Consider the following 12,783-nt stretch of genomic DNA (forward strand, 5'->3'; position numbering starts at 1 on the left):
TACTATTTCTGCTAGCTGAGACAAGAGTTTCTTTTTCTTTCTGCCAAAAGCTTCATAAATGATAGAATATCATCATCTCAGAAGTTTCCTCATAAGCATTCTCTCAGTAAAAATGTATGTCATTGGCCTGAAAAGTTCCCAAGGAAAATGAGCAGGATTTAACACATTATGTACCCTGTCAGTCACCGGTGACTAACATACTTTCTGTCCAGAAGACAAAATGGAGACACTTCACGTGTTAAGCAAGAATGATGATTTCCTCAGAAGCTGCCTCCGTGGCTCTGCACCTGTTTATCCTTACAAGCCTGTGCTCAGTCTGGCTGATGAGGCAGAAGGAGTAGGGCAGGAGTAGAGAGCACATAGTGGGTAGAATTTTTTTACTCTAGAAAACAGGCCACTTGCCATACAAGATACATAATTTCCACATTATAGAGGAGTGTTGCTTTGCGCCATCTTTTTCATTTTTCCTTTAATTATGAATACTTTACCACATAGTACTACTTCCCTTTTTCACTCCTCCCTCTTCATCTCTGCAAACTGTGTGTGTGTGTGTGTGTGTGTGTGTGTGTGTGTGTGTGGTGTGATAAAAAGGAATCACTAGATACAGAAAATGGGAGATACACACCTGCATAAAATCAGTTGTCAGTTTGCCCTTTAAAAGTATTTTTCTTTGATTAGAATACTAATTTAAAAGTCTATTTAACAGCTTCATTACACAATTCAACAGTCCATAGATTTTCATTAATCAGCTGAATTAAGGGGAAAAGAGGACTCCACCTATTAAACATAATCTAAAGATGGAGGAAGAAATGTGAGATTCGACTTTGGTCTGTCGTTTTTTGTTTTTTTTTTAAATGTCTAAGTCTCTCATTTTCCATTTTACTGATGTTACTTCATAGATGCTGAGCTCCTCTGTTGCCTGCTTTCTATCCAGTGTTAATGAAAACCAAAGGACACTTTTATAGCTATCTTACTGGGCAGTGGAGCAGAGGCAGTGGAAACATGTAGTAAAGGGCTAATGTAGCACCTCAGATGAGAAAATGAAACAGGCCCTGGCAGAAACGATACCAATAATTTCAGTAAAACTCTGCCACGAGGGTGAGTAGGGTTGAAGTTACATCATTCTTCCGGTAATTTCTGCTTTCTGTTCAACAACAACTTTAAATCAATGGGTCTTTCATAGTCCAGTCTATGTGGGGAACAGCTGTTCAACTTTTACTAGACAGCTGAAGCCACGGTGTCTGAGAAAGTGGCAGAACCTGCTAATAGCTGAAAGCAGCTGCCAGCAGTTCATCATCTCCACACTGGAATGCTCGGAGCAGGATCACTGGCTAACACACACAGCACAGGTGATAGCCAGGGCCTGGATACACCAGAGCCCTGATTTTCAGAAATCCTGCACAATGCAAAAAAGGTTTTAACAAAACCATACAAACTTAACTAATGGCTTGAACAGAAAGAGAATACTTTCTGAGGTTAACTATTAGAGGAATATGGCAATTTTTATCCATTTGCCTGACTAGCCTAATATCTTTCCTCAGAACTAATACCTTTCTTTTTCAGCATATTTTTTCTCCAAATACTGGTAGAAAATAAAATTTAAGTTTTAAAATTATAGCTTAACAGATATTAAGCATTTCCCTATAATTTTATTTATTCCTAATAAACATAAAAATTTCTATTTACAATAACATTTGTATTGCAACAAATTTATACTGTAGGAAGGATATGTTTGAAACTTGTTAAAGCTAATGTGAAAAAAAGGGAACACATAAAGCAAATCTGAGCCACTTATTTAACTCCACTAACAATATTTATCTACATCCACAAAGAGTTCTTTTCCTTAGCAAAAAAACCCAACATTTCCCCCAGGAATTTATTTACATATCCTATCTAGTAAAAGAGCAATATGAAAATTATCACTCTGTTATACCTACTAGCCACGCCCACCAGCCAATCAGGAGCAAGTATGCAAATTAACCCAACCAAGATGGCTGCGGCCAGAGAGAGCAGGAAGGAAGCTTGGGTTTCTCTGGCGATGGAGGAAGCCAAGCTTTCCGCACACCCTGGCTGGCTCAGGCCTTCATTCCAGGTTACAAAGTTTCAATTATAGAAGACAGACAAATCCCAACAGAAATGGCTGCCGCCACAGAGCGAACAGAAGGCTTGGCTCTGCTCCAGGCTACAAAGTTTCAATTGTAGAAGATAAATAAACCCCAGATACCAGGGGGAGGAGAGAACTAAGCCTGGAGGGGAGAGTAGTTGGGAGGGACCAGGCCTGCAGAGCAGGGCAGTTAGGGATGACTAGGCCTGCAGGAGAGGGTAGTTAGGGTGACCAGGCCTGCAGGGGAGACAGTTAGGGGCAAATAGGCTGGCAGGGGAGCAGTTAGACATCAATCAGGTTGGCAGGGGAGTGATTAGGGGGTGACCAGGTTGGCAGGCAGAAGCGATTAGGGCAATCAGGAAGGCAGGCAGGAGAGCGAGCAGTTGGGAACCAGCAGTCCTGGATTGTGAGAGGGATGCCTGACTGCCAGTGGGATCGGACCTAAATGAGCAGTCAGACATCCCTCGAGGGGTCCCAGGTTGGAGAGGGTGCAGGCTGGGCTGAGGGAGACACCCTCCCCCCTGCACAAATTTCGTGCACTAGGTCTCTAGTATACGAAATAATAACTTATTGAGCCTAAAAAATAAAGACAAACTATCTAGCAAAAACAATTATTCATTTTTTGAGTCCCACACATGGTACAGGGAAATGAAGCAAACAAGGAAGAAGTTACATGTACTTCTAAATAGATTATTTTCTATGGTATCTTATGAAAACTTTTGATTTATTTCCTTCTCCATATTTTGCTTTCATCCAATTGCCTAGTCATATTTTTTATGTTGTTAAAACAATTATCCTTAGAAATTACAAATTATTTTAAGAATGAGAGGAGATATGAAAAATCCAAGAGTGGCAAATATTTTAATAGTTTCAAAAAATGAACCCAAGAGAAAAGCTCTCTGTTCACAAGCTTTCTCAAAATCTACATTTTCATGAATTTTAACTGGATTTTATTAAAAACTTAGTTTAAAATATTTCCAAGTAGCCCCTACATGTTATTAAGTAGTTAGATAAAATAAAAGCCTACCTGTGAGAGGTGAAGGTGATCCAACTGGTGTTGATGGATTTGATGGAAAACTACTGCTGGTATGGTCAGGAGAATAAATCTAACCAGAAAACAAAAGATATACACATAGAATTATGTGACAAAGCAAAAATATAAATGCATTTGTATGGATTTATTTATGTACTCTTATTTTTATTTTTTAATATATTTTATTGATTTTTTTTTTTACAGAGAGGAAGGGAGAGAGATAGTCAGAAACATCAATGAGAGAGAAACATCTATCAGCTGCCTCCTGCACATTCCCTACTGGGGATGTGCCCACAACCAAGGTACATGCCCCTGACCGGAATAAAACCTGGGACCTTTGAGTCTGCAGGCCGACGCTTTATCCACTGAGACAAGCCAGTTTCGGCTATTTATGTACTTTTAAATATATTTTTACTGATTTCAGAGAGGAAGGGAGAGAGAGATAAAAACATCAATGATGATAGGGAATCACTGATCAGCTGCCTCCTGCATGCCCCCTACTGGGGATCCAGCCCACAACGCAGGCATGTGCCCTTGACTAGAATCGAACCTGGGACCCTTCAGTCCACAGGCTGATGCTCTATTCACTGAGCCAAACCAGCTGGGGCTGCATGGATTTATTTTTATAATCTAAGTTGACTACCCCCAAGACTCAGAATGAAAAACTGTTTCATTCATTTTAGGATCATTTCATTACTTAAATGCTATAAAAGCCCCAGTTTTAAAATTAGGATTAAGAAGTATCATCTATAATAAAAAAGCCTAATATGCTAATTAGACTGGCCATCCTTCCGGAAGACCTTCTGGATGAAGCCACAGCAGCAGGGGCTGAGGCAGAGGTGGTCACCACCACAGGCAGGAACACACACACACACACACACACACACACACACACACACACACACAATTAGGGATACCGGTTAATAATGCGGGTTTTTTTCAATAGATGGAGTTACACATATGTTGATATATATGCAATTTGATATGTATACTATTTTGTTGTATTGACAAACTTCAAAATTTCATACATCAAATTTGCTGAAGGTGTTAACATCATAAGATATTTTTACACTTAAAAATTTCAAATTTTGTGCCAAAAAAAAAGAGCATTTGTGGGAATTTTTAATTCATTACTTTATTTTGAAGAAAATGCTGCTGAATACTTGGGGAAGCTTATGGTGAACATGCTCCATCTCAAAATACTTGTGAACACTGGTTTAAACACTTTAAAAGTAATAATTTTGATGTGAAAGACAAGAACATCCAGGTCAACCAAAAAAGTCTGAAGAACAACAATTACAAGAATTTTGGATAAAGATGTGTGTCAAACTCAAAAACAACTTGCAGAGAGATTAAACACTGCTCAGCAAACAATTTCCAATCATTTACAAGTAATGGGAAATATTTTAAAGGGAGGAAAACGGGCACATCAACTGACCGAAAGACAAATGTTAAACTGAAAAGTCATCAGTAAAATGTTGCTTCAACGGCACAAAAGAAAGTCTTTTTTGCATTGAATTGTGACTGGTGATGAAAAGTGGATTTATTTTGAGGATCCCAAATGCAGAAAATCATGAGTTGATCCATGTCAACCATCAACATCGACTGCAAGGCCAAATCGCTTTGGAAAGAAGACAATGCTCTGAGTTTTGTGGGATCAGGAAGGTGTAGTGTATTATGAGCTTCTAAAACCAGGTGAAACCATTACTACTGATCACTACCAACAACAAATAACCAATTTGAACCACGCTTTGATCATGAAACTACCAGAATGTACCAGAAGACACAGCAAAGTAATTTTTCTTCTTGATGATGCAACATCACAAACTTCAAAACCAGTTGACACGTTAAAAGATCTTGCCTGGGAAGTATTAACCCACCCGCTGCATTCACAAGACCTTGCTCCTTCAGATTACCACTTGTTCTGATCAATGGCACATGCACTTTCTAAGCAGCACTTTAAAATATACAAAGTGGAAAATTGGGACTCTGAATGGTTTGCCTCAAAACAAGAAAAGTTTTATTGGTATGGTATCTACAAATTACCTGAAAGATGGGTAAATGTGTAGCTAGCAATGGACATTACTTTGAATAAAGCACTTTTGATGTTTCTCTTGAAATTATCATGTTTTCTTTGATTACAAAATCCACATTATTAACCGGTACACCTGATATACTAATACAGGAGGAATAAAATAGATCATCTTTATTTCTTTGTTATCCTAATTGAAAATGATTTATATCCCTAATTTAAAAACAAAGAGAAGTGACTATAAAATAACAAGTTTGATAGTCATTTTAGAATATACCATATAAATAAGTGATATCCATTAAAAATAATTATTTCAGAAAACCATTAACTTACCTTTTTTAGAGTTTAAAAAAAATTAAAGCCAAAGAAAATCATTTTTAAAAAGTTACCCTTTATTTCTCAAAGAAGCTCTCAATTTTATCAACTATATTTCTTCTAAAGTTAGCTCCAAGTGATATATGAGTACTATAAAAAAAAATCAAACTTGCTCTCAAAAGATACTTTGTCACTATGGAGGAAAGTGAAAAAACCATGCAAGTCCTTCAAAAAACATTCCCAAAATGATCTGTGAACTTTACCCCCTAACAGGTTTTCTTTAAAGAAGATAACAAATCTGAATGCAGATATTTTGGCATTTCAACTAAAAGTTTTTTGTTTTTTTTCCCAATATTTTGTTTTTTCACTGATTTTTAAAGCAAGAGGAAGGGAGAGAGAGAGAGAGAATGTGAGAGAGAAACAGTAATGGGTTACCTCTGGTACACACCTGACCAGGGATGGAACCCATGACCCCCTGGGTATGGGGTGATGTCCAACCAACTGAGCCACCTGGCCAGCGCTGATGCAATACTTCATATTTATTTCATTACTGCTTTAAAAAAGTGACAGAGCCCTAACTGGTTTGGCTCAGTGGATAGAGCATCGGTCTGAGGACTGAAGGATCCTGGATTTGATTCTGGTCAAGGGCATGTACCTTGGTTGCGGACACATCCCCAGTAGGGAGTGTACAGGAGGCAGCTGATCAATGTTTCTCATTGGTGTTTCTAGCTCTCTATCCCCCTTTCTCTTTCCCTTCCTCTCCGAAAAAAAAAAAAAAATCAATAAAATATATTCTAAAAGAGTGAGAGAAATTCATTCAAATTAACCTAAATTAACCATTAAATATTTAAAAAGTCTACTTAATCTAGGCACTAATGGTCCCAAAAAGGTCTTCTCTAGGACAATTCTATTCTTATAATGGTCATAATAAATCGTCTTCACATTTCAGTATTTAACTTAAGGCAGACAAGTCAACTTATGTGAACAAATTATAGTCAAATATTTTTAAAAGGAAATGACTAGTGGGTGCAGAGAATCATCCAACAGAAATAAACTTACTCTGAATAAGCTTAGAGCTCTAATGCATTTAAAGAGGCCCAAATTATGTTATATAAGGGGTTTCAGAATTGGTTTTAAAGACAGATGCTGAAAAAGTCAGATGTTGGGATCTCATGTAAAGCAAAATTCCACAAATCATATCATCAAACAACATTTTATTTTTTAAAAATAAGACAGCACAAATTAAATTGCAAGAGGCCAGAAAGTCTATATTCTTTTGCCTAGAAATGGGTATATTTATTTACCTTAAATAAAACACTCCAAATTGTATGATGTCACTAAATTATAATTGCAAATGCATTTAAACACAAATTCTCTCTAAATAACAGACCTAGAAATTGTATATTTACCGTATTTTTCGGACCATAAGACGCACTTTCCCCCCCCCCCAGAAGTGGGGGGGAAAAGTCCCTGCGTCTTATGGTCCAAATATAGCCTACACATATACTTTAAAAAAAAAGTTTTTTTACTTGCCCGGCTCTGTGTGGTCTCTGTGTGCTTGCCCGGCTCTAAAATGGTTCTAAGTGCTGCTGTTTACTTTACAGGGTTGATTACATGTGTTTATGACTGTGATGTTGGGTTTTAATGCACATAAAATATTTTAGGACACTATTTGTTTCAGAATCTTTTTTTCTTCATTTCCCTTCTCTAAAAACTGGTGCGTCTTATGGTCCGGTGCGTCTTATGGTCCGAAAAATACGGTAAGTTATAAAGCCATTTTGGAAAAAGCAAAGCTATCAAGAAATCTTCAGAAGACTTTATGGGAAGATTTAGTAATAGGGAGACAGTATTAAGATCAATATTGCTGGTATTAAAACTGCTACCTTTTAAAAAATTCAGGGAACATGGGAAAATTACCTAACAGTCAAATTTTGGTTCTCAGTGGCCTGCATAAACATAGTCATTTATTTCAACCATTTAAATAAATTAGATTAAGCTCATCAAACTTCAACACAAACGTATCTTCACATACCCCCTTTACTTTTATAAATTACTATTTCTCATGTTTAAGATTCAAATACTTATATCTTTTATGAAAACTTATGCTAAGTTTTATGAAATATGTTTTGACTATAATATTGGTAAGGGGGAGCCCTGCGGTATTGGTTGGAGTATCGTCCCTGTGCACCGGAAGGTCCAAGGTTTGATTCCCAGTCAGGGCACATATGGAAGGCAACCAATTGACACATCTATCTCACATTGATGTCTCTCCTCTCCCTGTCTCCCTACCCTCCTCTCCCTGTCTCTAAAATCAATTTGAAAAAAAGAGATAATATTGGCAAGGGAGGAAAAGGTTGATAATATTGATCGTGAATGGATGAGGAGAAAAGTTTCAATTCCATGCAGAACTGGATTATACAGAATCTGCAGTAGTTTCAGACTCTACAACAGTGCTGTTAAATATGTACATATTTATTGAAAGAATGAATGATATCATCCTTTCAAGAAGTTACTATTTGAGAATTTCTTCTAAATCCTTGGATTATTTGCCTCGACCACCCCTCTTTTACTCTTCCAGTTTCCTTAATGTAGATTTCCAGTTTCTTTTCTATTTATCTGTGTTAACTCTTAATAAAACCATTCTTCACTAAGTACCAAATATGACATCCCTGTGAATGACTCCTAAATTGACATCTCTATCCTCAGACTGATTGCTGGACTTCTCCATATGGACATATTCTCCTTCCATCTCAAGTTCTTAAGTAATTCCAAACCCACACTTTCATCACACTTCCTACCCTTCTCGTGTCTACTCTTCTGTTTTCTCTGCCTTAGCACCACCTTCTCATGGTGGTGAGAACCACTGTCTCTCCTCCTTTCCCCAGATCCACACTTCCCACCATAGATCCCAATACCCACAATTCTCTAGTTTCTGGAATAGGCACACATCATTCTCAGTGACATGACACTTCCTCTTAGAACTTGTGGCTAAACTATTTAAGTCTTTATAGTCCCCGTTACTCCCTGCTTCTTTCATTCATACATAATTGCCTGAGCTATTGTCCTCACCAGTTTTGAACAGTCAAATGCCATGCAGTGCTTCCTGTTGCCTAAATGAAACAGAATGAGATTTGATATCTTTTATAATGTGGTCACAAACATATCTTTCTATACTTTTACCTACATATAACATTATGTACCCTATTATCCAAACAAAATAATTTTATTTTCATTTTCTGAACATAGCTTATCCTTTCAAAGCTGTTTCTTAACTTCTCCCAGATGAAATTTTATACCACATCACAATACAGGTCAAATGTCACCTCCTTTGTACTTTTAGAATAACTTGTACTTCTCTTTGTTTTTTACTTCACACTATGTGATATACTATTGTTATTTTTTGTATGCTTATGTTATCTTCTCTCCTTGAATGTAAATTGTTTGAAGGCAGATTCAACATTAAATCTATTATCGTTTGTCACTCTCATGTACAAGCAGGTGCTCAATATTTTTTAATAATTGACTGATTAACACTGTGGTCCAATACTTAAAATTTGCTATAATACTTTTCGATTAAAAGCAGGACTCAGTAAGTGGTAGTTATTTACCTTAGTATTTATGTAAATGGGGTTCTCAACAGGAATACCAAAAAGGTGTAAAATATCTTGTTATAAAGATGAATCCACTTACAAATCAATTTTATTGAGAACAATATAGTGAGGTTCTTCTATTTCTGAGAATTAATGTTAATGCACTAAGCTATCTATACCACACTGTTAAGCAGGTATAAGCTTTTGAGAATATAAATCAACTATCAATATTTATTCTCCCTGATAACTCTGCCATTAGTGTTACATAATCCCTAACCATGCAAAGGACTGGTGACAACTTTTTCTTCTTTAAAAAAAACACACTGATTTTAGAGAGAGAGGGAGAAACATCTATGTGAGAGAGAAACATTGATCAGTTGCCTCCTGTGCACCCTGAATGGGGATCAAACCCACAACCTAGGTATGTGCCCAGACCGGGAATCAAACCCATAACCTTTTTTGGTGTATGGGACAACGCTCCAATCAACTAAACAACCTAGCCTGGGCTGGTGACAATTTCTTTATCTCAAAGAAGAAAGAAGTCCTACTTTGGAGGTATATATCACTATCTTGTAATGACTTACCAAATGCTCTAACGCTGTATATAAAATAGGTATAAGCTTTTAAAACTTACTTTGAAAACAGAACTACCAAAAATGTATCAAGTTAAAAAAAAAAATAACTTTTAGCATGTTTTTTTTTCCAGAAGCAACTTCTCCATTTGTACAATAAAAACCATTTTTTTCTACTCACCCATCGCACTCCCTGGTTTTACTCTGCCCTAAACTAAAGTGATAACAGATAGAATTGTCATTAATACTTTTCCTGAACAAAAAACCTGGCGAACTAAGCCTTTTTGTCCCTGTTGCTTTCATAAAAAGAAGTGTATGTGGGGAGAGGAGGAGCAACACAATGTTAAAAAGGCAAAATAATACAGCCTTTTAGATCACAGGTCAGTTAGTTAAACTTCACCTCTGCCTGATTATTCTATTACCAAGTAACATACAAATTATACTTATTCTATGTAGAAATTGTTGTATTATTTAAGAAATTCTAAACATAAGGTCTTATTTGACAGAGAGTATTCTAAATCAGGAATACATTACTTCTTGACCTAACAGAACTCTCCTACAGTGATGTTTGAAAGAAAAAAAAGAAAAAGAAAAAAGTCAGTCATTTAAAAATGGGAACGGGAGTGATTTAGAATCTAGAGCATAAACACAAAGTAAGACTCATTCCGCATGCAGCCATGGCCCTCGGTACTGTTAAATGACCAATGATGAATAACTCCCGACACCTTCTGCCAGACTTAAGAGGTAATATGCCTCATTTTACTGCAACAAATAAGGCTCCTCCTCCTATCAGTCATGGTCCATTCCAATCAGCAGGGTGCCAATAAGCCAGAGGGGAGTGAAAAGGGGCTCAGACAAAAAAGAAACAATAGGGAGCTCCCAAGCCCAACCTTGGAACTGTGAGCCCAATTTTTTAAACACTACAGTGCACATTTCAGTTAATCTTTATTATGCTAATGTTATTGAGTCTAAGGAACAAAGACACTTATTTCATGAATTACTTTTAAACATCAACTTCCCTGAATTTTCTTTTCTTTTGTTAAAGACTACTGACCATTTAACTATCCAGATTAAAACTCTCTCTCTTCTTTGCTCTGAGGTAGAAATCGAAACATAAATTATCACAAAGAAGTCTGATATAATCAACAAAGTTAAACAGTTCTCTTGTTTGATCTCCTCTAAATTAAAGACCAAGTGTTTTGATATGGTATTAAGCACTGAAATAAACCAGATGTTTCTTCCTCTATATAACTCTCCATGGGCACAATCTTAAAGGGTTATTGTCTGGCAAATGTTCAGGGAAATGCATTAGAAACGGCACGAATGCCCAGATTTTCCTTTCCTTCTATCTACCCTCGTTTATTATCTAAACTAATGCATAATCCACAGGGCTTTGGGAACTTTGTGTAAATACTTTCATGTACAATTCTCTTTTTAGCTATGCTGAGATTAAGACCACAATTATCCAGGCTTAAACCTAAAATAAAGGAACCTTTGCAAATGTATTATCTGGCTTTACATGTTTAATCACACAGTACTTTATGTGCTCTTTAATACCTAAACTGAAGAACAAAGGTTGTACCCTCTGATGTTTTACACATGAAAGACCCTCTAAGACATATAACAGATAACTGGGGTGCTAAAATATCTTCCAATGACAGTAGGATGGTGCTTCTCTATCTAAAACTTGATGCTATGTTAAAAATGTCACATTATAAAGAACTTAAACATTTCAAAATACTCCTGGTCACCATTTTCAAAGACTTATAATATCAAACATAAAATTCTGATATGCCAGACTCTTAAATGTAATCCTCATAAAATTCCTTCTCCTCATCTCTTCTAATCCTTCCTATGTCCAATGTAATGTATTGCTTTTCAGTACATTCTGAGAGCACTACAGTGAATGTGAGTTTTGTAATGGAGTTAGAGAAAGAATGTATTTGGGGGAGGTGTCCAGTGGGGAGGGGGCAGCAGATGGATTGAAGGAAGAGATTTGAAGTGTGCAGACTATGGCAAGCAGTGATGGAGCAGATGGAATGCATCACCATCAGCTATGACAGAAATGATTTATGGAATGACCTGGCTGCTCCTGCCTAGTAACAACATAGGATGACAGAATTGAGTTTCCATGACAACCAAAGCCCACCCACTAACTAGATTAAACATTCTTCCCTGGCTTCCACTAACACTGATTTTGGATTTACTTTTCTAAATGCCAACTGATTGGCTCATATGTTGGTCATAAATATGGGAAAATAGTCAAGGACTTGGAAGGTAACTGAAAAGGAGCTTGAAGGACATCACTAATTCTTGCCTACCTGAATGTCAAGATTCCTTCCCATAAATTTTCTTTAGTATAATAAACAGACTTTTGAGAAAAAAGCCCCTGAAATGCAGGTTATATTTTTTAAAAAGTTCCTAGTATTAAAGGCTCAAATATTATTTGTCCTTCTACATGTGCAATCAGCACAAGGAATACGGCAGGCCAATCAAATACTTAGGAGGCCCTTGGACTTATTATCTCTCAATATAAAAGCCTAATATGCAAACTCAAAGGAGATCAGGAGTTCGGTTGCTTGCTATGACATGCGATGACCACCAGGGAGCGGCATGGAGTGAAGGCAGGCCCCAGCTGGCAGCCGGAAGGCCCTGATCAGCTCTGATCACCTGCCAGACCTAGGGACCCTACTTGTACACAAATTTCATGCACTGGGCCTCTAGTCCTATATAATAAAAGCCTAATAGTATCTGACTGTTTGACAGGTTGTTATGACACGCATTCACCACTAGGGGGCAGATGCTCTGACCTGTAGGTCAGCTTGCTGCTGGGGTCCGGCTGATTGGAACTGGATGAGATGAGCTGGACATGGCCTTGAGCCCTCCTATGGCTTCAATCGAGCACCAGTGAAGTCCCTTGGCCTGGCCGGCGACCTCTCGCAATCTGGGGCCCGTGGGGGATGTCGGAGAGTTGGTTCTGGCTGATGTTCGCAGGCCAGGCTGAGGGACCCCCCCTGGTGCATGAATCCGTGCACCGGGCCTCTAGTTATAGAATGATTTTCTTCCTAAATAGGTAATTTTCACCAGGTGGCAATTATGTAGACAACTGCCTTTGTTTAATCCTCACCAATCTTTAA

The 12,783-nt window shown here is 37.4% G+C and overlaps 1 protein-coding gene across 9 annotated transcripts in view; it reads right to left on the bottom strand.

The window, feature by feature from the left end:
• The window catches only part of TCF12 (transcription factor 12), a 307,685-nt gene that overhangs the window by 34,112 nt on the left and 260,790 nt on the right, over window positions 1-12,783 (bottom strand). For all 9 annotated transcript variants that reach the window (XM_036440877.2, XM_045582229.1, XM_036440845.2 and 6 more), the window contains one exon: window positions 3,132-3,210. In XM_036440877.2, coding sequence (XP_036296770.1) covers window positions 3,132-3,210 — 79 coding nt within the window. The remainder of the gene's footprint in view (window positions 1-3,131; window positions 3,211-12,783) is intronic.

Source organism: Pipistrellus kuhlii, unplaced genomic scaffold (assembly GCF_014108245.1).
Source record: "Pipistrellus kuhlii isolate mPipKuh1 unplaced genomic scaffold, mPipKuh1.p scaffold_m20_p_1, whole genome shotgun sequence".
NCBI lineage: Eukaryota > Metazoa > Chordata > Mammalia > Chiroptera > Vespertilionidae > Pipistrellus > Pipistrellus kuhlii.